The sequence below is a fragment of the Rattus rattus genome, chromosome 7 (genome assembly GCF_011064425.1).
Source record: "Rattus rattus isolate New Zealand chromosome 7, Rrattus_CSIRO_v1, whole genome shotgun sequence".
NCBI classification, from domain to species: Eukaryota; Metazoa; Chordata; class Mammalia; order Rodentia; family Muridae; genus Rattus; species Rattus rattus.
The window spans coordinates 85,802,861-85,817,381 of NC_046160.1; the positions used below are offsets into that span (position 1 = coordinate 85,802,861).

Below are 14,521 nucleotides of genomic sequence, written 5' to 3' on the forward strand. Positions count from 1 at the left end.
ATTCTATCTTGGTGAGTTTAAAGTGACGTACCTAAATCAATGTCTATCATAACTTACATAAACCTAAAAACATTTTCTTAAATCCTACATAACTTAAGTTTAGTTGTGAGACTGTAACTAGCTAGTTTTCAACCCCATCAGAGACGTGAGAAAGAAAAAAAAATATTAGGAAATACAGACAAGCAGCTTCCAGAACTATAGAAATGACATAGATAGCTGGCTGCCTGGACACTCCCCCGAAACTTACTCTGTGTCAGGGAGCATCGTCTTCAGCCTTCTAGTCCAGAATAACTGACAGACATTTTTTTTTTCGTGATGCAGAAATTATGAAGAACTTGCATACCTTGTCCTTGCAAAGCTTGGCAGTCAACTTCCCTACATCCAGTTTGTCCAGCTTGTCCAGTATTCTGTCTTTAGTTGGAGCAAGGACATTTTCTTGCCCAGTGGCTATCTTGCCACAAGGAAGCAAACTCCATAAGGAAGTTCTTTGATGCTCATCACTGAAGTGGAATGGGTGTACTGGCAGGAGCGGACCCATCTTATTGTCAAAAAGGCTTAGTAAAGTATCTTTAAATACCATATTCTGTTGATCTTTGTGGTTTTGAAGACTATCTATCTATAATATATCTGAAATTGTTTCTAGCTATTTACTTTCTGTTCAATCCAGGAAACATACTTTTGCAATTAACTAAACTAGTATCTAACATGACCGTGAGTTTGATTGACTGCCGATTTGCATTTCGTAATTATTTTAAACATTTTGCAATTATTTTAAACAACTATCAGGGATTAACATTGCATTTTTATCTCTGTGAAGAGAGACCATGACCAAGGCAACTCTTCTTTTCTTTTCTTTTCTTTTTTTTTTTTTTTTTGAGCTGGGGATCGAACCCAGGGCCTTGTGCTTGCTAGGCAAGTGCTCTACTGCTGAGCTAAATCCCCAACCCCAACATTGCATTTTTAAATGAATTGCATAGGCACAACACCTTAGCATGTTGGAGCAAAATATAATCTTAAATCTATATTAATATACAAAGCTCCGTACCACTGTAACTAAATATAACCTTAGTTTGTATCAATATACAAAGATCTATACCAAGGTTGGGTCATACATAGATTTGTTTAGTTTTTTTTTTTTGTTTGTTTATCTTAAGGAACCCCCATGCTGATTTCCATAGTGGCTACACTGATGTAGCCATCAATAGTGTGTAAATGTCCTTTTCTCTACACATCCTCCCCATAATCTGTTTTCTTGATGATAGACTCTTATTGGAGTGAAATGGAGCTCTTATTTGCATTTGTTTTCTTGCTAAAGATGGTGAACAGTTTATACTGCATTAGTTGACCAGTTATGTGTCTTCTTTGGAGAAGTTTGTTTAATTCGCTTGCACATTCACTGAATGGACTATTTGTTCACTGGGTATTTATATTTTTGAGTTGTTTATGTGCGTTGGACAGTGATCCTCTATCAGACGAGCAGCTGGCAAAGGTCTCCTTCTGTTTCTGGGCTTTCTTTTGACAGCTGTTTTCTCTGCTGCCCAGGAACCTTATCACTTGATAGAATCCTGTCTGTCAGGCTCCATTGTTATGCCTGGGCTATTGCACTCCTATTCAGAAGGTTATAGTTTATGCCTGTATTTAAAATGATTTTTCATTTTCTGGTAATAGTCTCAAAGTTTTGGGTCTTACTTAGTCTTTTCTTTCTGCTTCATTGGCCCCTATGGTGCAGGGACTGAACCTAGAGCTTGAGTGTGCAAGGCAAGTGTGTTGAGTCATGTTTCAGCCTTGCACAGATACATTTTTAAATGGAATATCATATTATAGAATAATAAAATTCAATTTTTAAATGCACACTATATATATGCATTTGAAAGTACATGTAGCAAGCTATTAATAATTATTTCTGTGAAGAAATTAGGATTACTTTTCCCATAAATTATACATCTTTACCTTTAGAAATTAAATTTAGGTATAGGCACTACTTTGTTAGGCAAAGAACGTAAATGACTTAGAATGGCCAAGATGAAGTATATTGGTGAAGAGCCCTGAGATAATGGTCAGATTCATGCTGGCCCCTGGCCCTGAATCTGTTCCCTCTCGCATCACCCAGCTTCTGTTAACACCTGTCAACTCCTTCAATGAAAGATGCACAGATGGTGACCTTTCTGAACTGTGAATCAGAAAGACCTATTCATAAACGTACTTCCCTGTAATACTCTACGTGAATTACATGTGCAAGCATATTGTTTCAGTTTAAAGAAGCATACACAAAGAAAATTTTAAAGTGGCAAAGACCCAAAACATACATATTAAGGTTACGAAGGGTTGAAAATCCTTCTTCCATGTTTTTGATGTCATGTTTTCTTTGTGTTAGGAAGGTTTCTTTCTGATTAAGAAGCTCCATCTGTTTCTGATGTCTAGGATGAGAAAAAGAAGTGACAGTCATTTCACTGAAAGTTAAAATGATCATCTTGAGGTACTGGAGGTTGAACGCAGAGGCTTAGACACTATAGGCAAAATTTGAACAAAACCCTTCATTTCCCAATGCAAGAAAAATTTGCATGTATAAATTCTTTTGAAAGGAACTGGGGGCCAGAGAGTTGTCTCAGTGGTTAAGAGCACTTTTTCTTGCAGAGGACCTGGGTTTGATTCCCTGCCTCATATGGCACCTACAGCCACCCATAACTCCAGTCTCAGGGAACCAATGCCCTCTTCTGACCTTGAGTACCAGGAGGAGGCGTTCATAAATACATGCAATCATAATATCCATGCACATAAAATAAAGTAATTAAATTAAAAAATTTAAAGGAGTTGGGGAAAATTAGAGTCTGAAATCTTTCAGCAGCTTGAGAACTGTAAATTTTATGAAAGTCCTATGTGTAAACTTTATGAAGCCACTGAAAGAATTCTAACTGCAGCAGTAACAGGACAGCATAAATCGTCACACTGCTCTGTCTGGGTTCTCTCAATGCATTCGTAACTTCCCCTAGGCTTTCCCCCCCTCCTGTCTAAGTGATTCACCTTCAAAATCACCTTAAGGTGACACAGAAAGCAAAGTCACTTGTGACATCTAAGTTACATACGTCTATGCTTGGGTTTAAGAGTCATCACGCATGCTCGTAAGGATCCAATGTTTTGATAATGTTTTGGGCACATATTGGGATGGGACGCTTGGGAAGTGGGAAGTGACTTAGTATGGATGAGGTCTTAAGGGTAGGGTCTTCATGATGAGACTGCTGCCCTTCCAAGAAGAGAGAAGAAAACTCACTCTTTCCCTATGTAAGGGGAGAGGAAAGAGAAGATGAGAAGAGGTAGGGAGGGATGGGAGAGGGACAGAGAGGAATGGCTGGAGGGAGGGTAACAGGAGACAGAGAGACAGAGAACACCATCTGTAAGTCAGGAAGTGAGTCATCATTGGAACCCAAACATGCTCATGTTGGCCCTCTCGTTGTAGGATCCCAGCCATTAGAGCTGAGAGATAAATTTCTGTGAAAGCCAGCCAGATGATGGCATTTTGTTATGGAGATTGAGCTGAAGACAAAACAAACAAACAAAAACCAAAAACCAAACCAAACCAAACCAAAAAACCCCAAAAGAACAACAACAACAACAGCAGCAGCAACAACCCCCAACAATGGCAGTGAATTTTTAGTGTTATGGTCATTTGCTATCAGTTCGTGTTACTCTTCTGGGTGGCACCTATTGATCTGGGGAAGGTTTGTATACCACTTGGTAGAACAGCTGGTATTCCGTGCAATCAGATGAGACACAATGATTGCAGCAACTCCATAGCTTAAACACTACAACAATGAACAAACTCTGCCTCATATAAATGGGCCTGGACACAGAATTTTTAATCTATGAGATGTAGCTTCGGTTGTACTAAGTGAGTTTTTTTTTAAAAAATATAATTTCATATTTTCAAGATACCACTCTGTAATATTCATAAGGAAAGAATCATTGAGAATTGACTATCTACACAGCAATGGGTGGTGTCCCAGGCATACAGGACCAGATAAGATGGAATGCCTTTGCTGGCTCTCTGTAGTGCAATAAGGCCAAGGGTTTGATGCCCAGTTGTTATGGAAAGGCGTTCGGTCAAAGGGTTGGAGGTAGTCAAGTTGGGGGTGGAACAGCAGAAGGAGAGAAAACTAAGAGGAAAGCAAAAGCAAAGGATGAACAGAGAGAAAGGAACAGTGGAGGAATATTTGGGAGGTTGAATTATCAAGGTTTCTTGACCAAATGGAGTCCAATACATAGTGAATGAGAAATGATCTCCTTGAATGCTTTCTGATGTCACTGTAGGTAACCGAACTTCTGTCTGGGAAAGGGAATGTGCACAAGGCACCAGCTTTGACTGAGGTACATATGACAACTCACTGGAAAGTCTCACACAGGAATTACTGGTTTCCCCGAGTCTGGTTTATAAGGGTAAATAATGCATTTCAGTTGTTGTAGATAAGGAAAGCATTTCTTAGCCCCATAAAGGCAGATGAGAAGTGTGATTGATTATTGGATAAAGAATATTTTGCTGTTAACTTTGTTGACAACTAAGATGAGCTTTGATGGACAGTCAACACTTGAACAGTAAATCAGGCCCCTAACTGTGGCAATCTGATTCGCACAGACAAAGACGTACTCTTCAGCCATCTTCTGTCTCAGCAAAGACATAGCTTCCTCTTCCTTCAACGCAACCTTATACTGTTTGAGGAGCGTGTTCAGTCTATCTCGGAGATCTTTGTTCTCTTTATGAATTTTTTGTAGTTTTTCAGCCACCTAGGAAAAAGAGAGACAGAATTAAAGGAATTGGTTCATGCTTCCTTAGAGAGAGTGAACTTGTCGTGAGCCATGTCTAGAGTACTATAGACTGCTCAAAACACAGACGATCTTGCATGAAGATAGAGTGACTCAGTTCTACAGCAAACATGCAACTATCTTTTTGGAGCTTCTTCTGGGAGTTATGAAAAATGTATAGAAAGGTTGGAAACATTGACATAAAACCTTAGAATGATAATTCATAATGAAAGGGAATAGTATAAACCATCATTGATCACAAAGCAAGCACTTTGTGTCCTTTTCCCAGAATATACAGTGTGCTAGGGCATAAAAAATGGTCTCTCACAGAAGCACTCCCTCAAAGCTTCTCTGGTCACGTTTGTTCCATGGTATGTAGAACTGGGCCCCTGCATCCTCCAGCCCCCCACAAAGTGTGAATATGATAAATCTTTAGGTTGCTTCAACCTAAAGCAGATGGAAATATTTGAAAAATAAAAAAATTTCCAGAAGGTTCTAAAAAAAATTAAAATTTTATAGACCAATGGAATTCATATGGATGAACTGATATGGAAGGTATTGTAAATACTGTAGAGATACAGAATATGGGAGGGTAAGCATAAATTAGATACAAGAACTATGACAATATTTTATAGAAGGGATTTTGAACTTGACAAAAGATTTTTAAGCCCAATCCCCCGACAGATCCAGGAAGATGACTGTAGGACTGATTGAGGACAAACAGAACCACCTGTGCCCAGTAATGTGCTTCAGGAGGTGCGATTTCACTTTAAATGAGATAAGAAAGTTAAGTTTGGTAGGAATGGTGTGTACTTCAGAATAACCCTCTGGTAGAGTACCATGAAAGTCATTTGATGGAAACAGTCTTTTTATAATTATTGAATAGCTAACAATATAGTGATGGAGGAGTCAGCCTTGTCCTAGGAGGAAGCAACTGTACACACAGAGAGGGCTGCGACGTAAGCCTATTCTTGCCCTTAGAGCATTCTGAGATTTTCTTGGATACACAGAGGATGAGGCCAATGCAGAGAGAAAATCCAGGGTCAGGTCTGGTGAGTCCCTCCTCATTGTAGGCTGAGATGCCAAAGGGTTCTTCCTGGGAAACTTAAGGTAGATTAAGGTGACTTAAACTAGTTAACACCTCACGTGTTTGGCAGAAAGTTAAGGATGATTCTCTTCAGAGGAAAACACCATCCTCTTGGGTATCAAACATTTTAAATGCACAGTAGCCAGCATACAGTTTCCCACCAAGAAAAGAGGGAGAGTGGACAGGCCACAGAAATGGTAGGATGGGATAGCAGGTTTGAAAAGGTATCAAACACTTATCAACTAAGAAATACAATAACCCAAAGTAAAAGCACAAATACGGCTGTTCTCTTTAGAGTGCTGTGGTGGGACGAGAAGCGCAGGGAACACAGGACAGCAATCAAGATAGAAATCACCTACCAAACCACTGAACTGAGAATGAGACCCCTGTCGAAGGAATCAGAGAAAGGACTGGAAGAGTTTGAAGGGGCTCGTGACCCCATATGAACAACAATGCCAACCAATCAGAGCTTCCAGGACTAAGCCACTACCCAGAGACTATACATGGACTGACCCTGGGCTCTGACCTCATAGGTAGCAATGAATAGCCTAGTAAGGGCACCAGTGGAAGGGGAAGCCCTTGGTCCTGCCAATACTGAACCCCCAGTGAACGTGATTGTTGGGGGGAGGGCGGTAATGGGGGAGGATGGAGAAGGGGCAGGGGAGGGTTAGGGGATGTTGGCGGAAACCGGAAAGGGAATAACAATCGAAATGTAAATAAGAAAATACTCAAGGTAATAAGGAAAAAAAAAAAAAGAAAGAAAGAAAGAAAGAAATCACCTACCTCTCCCTAATGTTTCCCATTTTGGGCTTTAAAACTGAATCTGCAAATTCAGTTGAGATCCTTCCATGTTGATAGAATTGGGTCTCTGCACGCAATAATAAACGCTCTGCCTTTGTGTACTATTAGCGTCTGGGGCACCATTCTTCAGCCATCTTACAGGCTCTAACAATACAAAGGAAATACAAACCATCTTCCTGGGCTAGAATCTTCCATACTGTAGGGATAGGAAATCCCTCCAAAGGCCATTCATAGACTTAGGAGAAACTCAGTCAAAACCCAAACAGGCTTCCTGACAGACCCCAGTAGAAATTCAAAGTGCCAGGACTAGCTACAACTGTCTTCTTTTATCTATGAAGGCTCATTTTAAACTTAACTAAAACAATATCATTATACTGTGAGGAGGGTAAGTAGTCCAAATGGGAACAGAAAGTTTATAATCTATACATATGTTTATGATGTGATTCCTTCTTGGTTTCTGATAGCAAAAGTAATACAGTAGATGAAATGACTGGTTTTGGCTAATTGGGAAAATTATGAAACTTGACTTCGGTTTCACAACACAGATGCATATGCAAATTATATGCATATGCAAATTACAGATGGTTTGTAGGCCTAGGTCAGGAAGGTCTAAGAGATAATGGCAGAGGATAGGTTTGACAAATAGGCTACAAAATGGAAAAGAACCAAAACAGAAAAGATAAACTTTTTTTTTTTTCGGAGCTGGGGACCGAACCCAGGGCCTTGCACTTGCTAGGCAAGCTCTCTACTACTGAGCTAAATCCCCAATCCCAGAAAAGATAAACTTATATCATTAAACTTTTCAAAATTATGTTCATCAGAATATATATAGTACATTTATGCACATTCATTTGCTGTTCTGTGTATGTGGCATTTTATAATAAACAGGTTAGGTTAGCAATGTACTACCGGGTCAAAGAAATGTTTGCTGTAGACTGTTCACAGTAGATAATGTAGGCCGCCAACCCAAGTGTGTCTCAATGGAATGACAGTGATAATGTGGCATGCAAGTACAATAAAATACTATTTTTTGACCTCTAAGCAGGAGGGAGCCTGGTTGTTGATTTAAAAAAAAAGCATGAACTTGGGTAATGTGTTAAGTAAAATAATTTAGGCATAGATGGATAAACTTTGCAAGGTCACGTTTATGTGTGGATTCTAAAGAATGTTGAATGAATAGAAGCAGATAGCAGGATGTTGGTACCCAGGTACTGATGCTAAGGGTGGACCGTGGGACTCAACTTGTGTATGTGGGGGCAGCGAAGAGGGGACACTTACCCTCCAATGCCAGTAATAAGAAACGTCTCAGTCATCCATGTGTATACATAAATGAGTGGGCCTATTACATACATTGTTCTACAGTACTGAGCTTGCCATTCAATAGCATATTGCGAGCAATACTACTAGTCAGGTAACTAATGCCTTCCTGTCAACTCTAACTCAGATTCCCTACTCACTTAGTTCTGCTAACCTAATGAATGCATCATGGAGTATCCTGTGGCTAAATCTTGGTTTACATCCTGGTTATACACTTACGCTATTTCTTTTAACGTAAGTTTGTAAAAATGTCTAGTTTGAATTTCCATAAGGATGAAGACTGGACATATAATTTTTAAAATAAAAATAAAAGCAAGACTTTGAAAAAACTTTAAAGCCAAAGGAATATAGATACAAACAAGAAACATAAGATATCTAAGCATCCTCCTGATAATTAATCCAACTCGGGTACTTTTAAACAACACTAATGTTAATGTAGAATAATTGCCATGCTTCACAGATATCACACGATAGCCAAAAGCCTATATTTCCCTAAGTAATTTACATGTACATTAAACATAGTTACTCCTGATATAAGCTACCAAATGAAAAATAACCAAGCCAGATCCAGTTCGGTTCACACAAGTGATCTTTGCTATTTAATACACTTAGGAATCTGGTAGGAACTAAATCAGCAGTTCTCAACTTGTGGGCTGTGATTCCTTAGGCAATCTCTATCTCCAGAATATACTTACTTTATGATGCATAACAGTAGCAAAATTATGGTTATGAAGTATCAATAAAATAATTTTATGGTTGGGGTCTCAACAAGATGAGGAACTGTGTTACAAGATTTAATATTAAGTCCACTGAAAACTGTTTGAATTGGTTTTTGTGAATGGTCACAGTAGCCTATGAAAACTCTACTTTATAAATGTTCAACATTTATTATATACATAATACATTAACTAAAAATTTAAATCTAATGATTAGCTAAAGCCGTTTCTGTCATCCTACCTGCTGTATTATAGATATGAACTCACTCTTCTTCTCAGAAGACACACTATCGATCTGTTGCTTGTGAGTCAGAAAAAACAACCTTATGAACACAAGAAACAAAACACATGGCTGTTAGAACATGTTTTTTCCACACCATAAATTCCTTGGCCCCATCACTATACAACCTATTTTTGTATTTATTATAATGTAATTCTTTATTCTTTAAAATTAATATGCCATTTGTTTATTCGTATATTTGTGAAGAAATTATTGAGCACTTGCACTGTGCAAAATTTGTTCTAGGTACAAGGGACACAAAATATATCAAATCCTAACTTATGGGGATGAAATTTAGTGAGTATTCAGAAGAAAAGTGAAATATAAAAATTAAACTGCACTTCAGATAGTGAGTGTTACATATTCCAAAGAATGCAAACTAGGGTAAAGACATTGAGATTCTGAGAACAAGAACGCTACAGCTGACACGTGCTTTAGGATGATCTCTTTGGGGTTGACCTGTGAAAGACATGTATGCTGTAAAGGAGCTAGCTACATACAGATTTAAAAGAACTCAGGAAAGATAAGATCCAGAGCCTTGCATTGTCTTGATAGAAAGATGATCTGACTGGAGTGGGAGATGGTGACTAGGTCACATAGGGTCTTAAGGGTCAGGAAGGAGCTCATGTTTGATTCTGAAGGGAACTGGGAAATCTTTAGATCACAGGGACATCATAAATTAATTAATGCTTTGTAAAGTGAATTCTGATGTCTGTAGAGAAAGAGAGGGAGAGAGGGAGAGAGAAGGAGGGAGGGGAGGGAGGAGGAGGGAGGGAGGGAGAGAAGGAGGGAGGAGGGAGGGAGAGAGGGAGGGAAGGAGGGAGGGAGAGAGGGAGAGAGCTGTAGTCTAGACTAAACAGGCAGTGGTGATGGTGATAAGTAGGCATATATAATGTATTCAGGTGTGATGGTTTGAATAGGAATGGCCCCCATAAGCTCATATGTTTGAATACTTGATCATTTGAAAATGGTATTACTTGATAAGGGTTAGGAGATATGGCCTTGGTGAAGGAAGGGGTGGGCTTTAGGGTTTCAAACGAGTAAGCCAGGCCTAGTGCTTCACTCTTCCTGATACCTACAGATCCAGATGTAGAACTCTCAAGTTACTTCTCCAGTACCATGCCTGCCTGCATGCTGCCATGTTCTCTGCCTTGATGACAATGGGCTAAAACACTTTGAACTTTAAGCCACCCCCAATTAAATGTTTTCCTTTCTAAGAGTTGTAGTCATGGTATCTTTTCATAGCAATAGAGATGCTAACTAAAACAGAGCATGGAAATACTTTTCATGTGTTTACAGATGATGCTGATTTGGCATTCTATCCTGGAGGAAGCACTCCTAAGCTCTACGAAACAAGTATCACTCTAATACCCAAAGCAGATAAATACACAACAAAAAGAAAACCACGGCCCAATATCCCTGCTGCACACAGGCTCAAAAATATTCAAATACTCAACAAAATACTTGCAAACAGAATGCAGACATATACTAAAAGGATTATCTACTATGACCAAGTTGGCATTTCCCCTGAAATACAGGGATGGTTCAACATATGAGAATCAATACACTTATTAAACCACATAAATGAACTTAGAAAAAAATCACATAATTTCAATAAATCCAGAAAAAGTCTTTCAAAAAATCCAACAGATTTCATGATAAAGATCCTAGAAAATGTAGGGCTAGAGTGAAGATACCTCGATATAATAAGAGCTATATACAAGAAACCCACAGCCAATATCATCTTAAATGAAGAAAAGCTCAAAGCAATGCCACTTTAGTCAGGAACAGGACATGAATATTCACTGTCCCCATTCTTTTTCAATATTGTACTGGAAGGAATAACTGGAGAAAAAAGCAAGAGAAGGAAAGGGATACAAATAGGAAAGAAGTCAAACTATCTCTTGTAACCAAACATTTTTCGTCTTAGCCCCAAGCTCTCAGAATAACGACTCCTGTGACTTAAAGATCTCTACAATTGCCTATACCAAAGCTTTGCATGGTCTCTAATGGTTAATAACTTAATATCACATTTATTTTCATCTAAGCTCTGCTCATGTACCTCTGTCTCCATTAGTGTTCCTACAGTGAATCTCTGTCTTAGTTAGGGTTTTACTGCTGTAAACAGACACCATGACCAAACAAGTCTTGTAAAGCATAACATTTAATTGGGGCTGGCTTACAGGTTCAGAGGTTCAGTCCATTATCATCAAGGCAGGAACATGGCAGCATCCAGGCACAGGAGGAACCGAGAGTTCTACATCTTCATCTGAAGGCTGCTAGAAGAAGACTGACTTCCAGGCAGCTAGGATGAGGGTCTTAAGCCCACATCCACAGTGACACACCTACTCCAACAAGGCCATACCTCCTAATAGTGCCACACCCTGGGCCAATCATACATAAAACATCACAGGTATCATTCACAATCTCTCAGGGCTCACTATTTTCACGAATTATCTTCTCACACTGCCAAATGTCCCGCCTTTTCATCCTGCTTCAGCTGATTGGCCAAAGGCCTTTTTATTGATAGGTGAATGCTTTTATACAGTGCATAAGAGATTATCTCTACATTTCTCCCTTTTAGTTCAATAAACAGCTCTTTCATTTATAAATAATATATAATAATAATTATAAAAACTATCATGTAAGATTTATATTCACAATGTCCAGTCCATGTGTATTTGGCAACTCTGGAGAAAGTACTTTCTATCTATCCTATCTCAGTGAGTTCAGAGTTTTGAACCTACAGCATTCTTTTATCTTAATTTGTATGACCATCCTAAACACTTCTTCTTAGACCTAAAAACCTTTTCTTAAATCCTAAACAATTTAAACTTAATGTGAGACTCTAGCTATCTAGGCTTCAACCACACCAGAGACTTGAGAAGGAATAAATATTACTTGTGTATGTAGGAAGTGCAGGCAAGAAGTTTCTACAACTATAGAAGTGACAGAGACAGTCGGCTGTCTGGCCAGTACCCCAAAATTTCTCTGTATCACAAGACTATCCATCTTTGTCTTTGGCCTTCTGGCCCAGAATGTTTGACAGGCATTTCTGTGAAGCAGGAAATATGAAGGACTGCTTCTCTTGTCTTGGCAAAGCTCAGCAGTCAACTACCCTGCAACCCATTTGTCCAGTTTGGACAGAATTCTGTCTACAGTTAAAGCAAAGGCAGTAGCAGCTTGCCACACTTGAAGAGAACTTCATAAGGAGATTTTTTGATGCTCATCATCTTCTTTGAAGTAAAATGGTGGTGCTGACAGGACCATCTCATTGTCAAAACAGGCTTAAATTAAAGAAACATCTTTAAATGCCACATTCTGTGGATCTCTGAGGGTTTTTAAGACTATCTATCTATTTATCTATCTATCTATCTATCTATCTATCTATCTATCTATCTATCTATCTATCTATGTCATATATCTGAATGGGCAAACAATCCTTCTTTTCTAACTATTTATTATATATTCAACTTTGGAATCATACTCCTATAATAAACTAGACCAGCATCTAACACAGCCAGGAGTTTGATTGACCAACTGTTGACTTCCATTAATTAATTACCCTAAACAGTTTGTAGTAGCAGCTTTCAAAAGGACTGGAACTTCATATTGTAATTTTAAGAATTGCCTAGGTACAATACCTCAAACAAAGGTTGAAAAAATATACAAAGTATGTTGTAGCAGATCATAACTTCAATTTTGCATTAATGTACAAATATTAATATACCACTGTAACAAAATATAACCTTAATTTTGTATCAATATACAAAGACCTATACCAATGTAAGATTTTTGGCTTGCTGTATCTCTATAGTTTAAGAGTAGATTCAATAATCTACCCTTTATTCCTATTATTCCTGTATCCCCCTGAAGTCTTTTTTTTTTTTTTTTTTTTTAGATGAAAATATATTAATTTATTTTTGGGAATTGGATTGTAGCATATTTTAGAATAATGAGTAATTTAATCATTAGCATAATGCAAATATGCATTTTAATAAATAAAAACATGTAGTAGAACTCTTTTTTTTTTTTTATTAACTTGAGTATTTCTTATGTACATTGGCAAACATCCCTTCTCCCCTTCCTTATGGTGTTCCCCTCCCACCTCCCCCATTGCCGCCCTCCCCCGACAGTCTAGTTCACTGGGGGTTCCAGTCTTAGCAGGACCCAGGGCTACTCCTTCCACTGGTGCTCTTACTAGGATATTCATTGCTACCTATGAGGTCAGAGTCCAGGGTCAGTCCATGCTATAGTCTTTTAGGTAGTGGCTTAGTCCCTGAAGCTCTGGTTGCTTGGCATTGTTGTACATATGGAGTCTCAAGCCCCTTCAAGCTCTTCCTAGTTCATTCTCTTGATTCCTTCAACGGGGGTCCTGCTCTCAGTTCAGTGGTTTGCTGGCATTAAGCCTCTGTATTTGCTGTATTCTGGCTGTGTCTCTCTAGGTCTGACTTACATCCGGCTCCTGTCGGTTCGTTTCTTGTTTTATCCATCTTGTCTAATTGCGGCTCTATATGTATAAATACATGGGGGCAGGCTCTGAATGGGTGTTCCTTCAGTCTCTGTTTTAATCTTTTGCCTCTCTTCCCTGCCAAGGGCATTCTTGTTCCCCTTTTAAAGAAGGAGTGAAGCCTTCACATTTTGATCATCCGTCTTGAGTTTCATTTGTTCTAGGCCACTAGGGTAATTCAAGCATTTGGGCTAATAGCCACTTATCAGTGAGTGCATACCATGTATGTCTTTCTGTGATTGGGTTAGCTCACTCAGAATGATATTTTCCAGTTCCAACCATTTGCCTACTAATTTCATAAAGTCGTTGTTTTTTTGATAGCTGAGTAATATTCCATTGTGTAGATGTACCACATTTTCTGTATCCATTCCTCTGTTGAAGGGCATCTGGGTTCTTTTCCAGCTTCTGGCTATTATAAATAAGGCTGCGATGAACATAGTGGAGCACGTGTCTTTTTTTATATGTTGGGGCATCTTTTGGGTATATGCCCAAGAGAGGTATAGCTGGATCCTCAGGCAGTTCAATGTCCAATTTTCTGAGAAACCTCCAGACTGATTTCCAGAATGGTTGTACCAGTCTGCAACCCCACCAACAATGGAGGAGTGTTCCTCTTTCTCAGCATCCTCGCCAGCATTTGCTGTCACCTGAGTTTTTGATCTTAGCCATTCTCACTGGTGTGAGGTGAAATCTCAGGGTTGTTTTGATTTGCATTTCCCTGATGACTAAAGATGTTGAACATTTCTTTTAGGTGTTTCTCAGCCATTCGGCATTCCTCAGCTGTGAATTCTTTGTTTAGCTCTGAACCCCATTTTTTTAATAGGGTTACTTGTCTCCCTCATGGTCTAACTTTTTGAGTTCTTTGTATATTTTGGATATAAGGCCTCTATCTGTTGTAGGATTGGTAAAGATCTTTTCCCAATCTGTTGGTTGCCGTTTTGTCCTGACCACAGTGTCCTTTGCTTTACAGAAGCTTTGTAGTTTTATGAGATCCCATTTGTTTCATTCTTGATCTTAGA

The 14,521-nt window shown here is 38.8% G+C and overlaps 1 protein-coding gene across 1 annotated transcript in view; it reads right to left on the minus strand.

Moving 5' to 3' along the window:
* Window positions 1–14,521, minus strand: part of Ccdc175 (coiled-coil domain containing 175) — a 464,210-nt gene that overhangs the window by 26,993 nt on the left and 422,696 nt on the right. Inside the window, exons 8-10 of the mRNA XM_032907915.1 lie at window positions 8,957–9,038; window positions 4,640–4,776; window positions 2,307–2,417 (exon numbers count right to left, since the gene is read on the minus strand). Coding sequence (XP_032763806.1) covers window positions 2,307–2,417; window positions 4,640–4,776; window positions 8,957–9,038 — 330 coding nt within the window. The remainder of the gene's footprint in view (window positions 1–2,306; window positions 2,418–4,639; window positions 4,777–8,956; window positions 9,039–14,521) is intronic.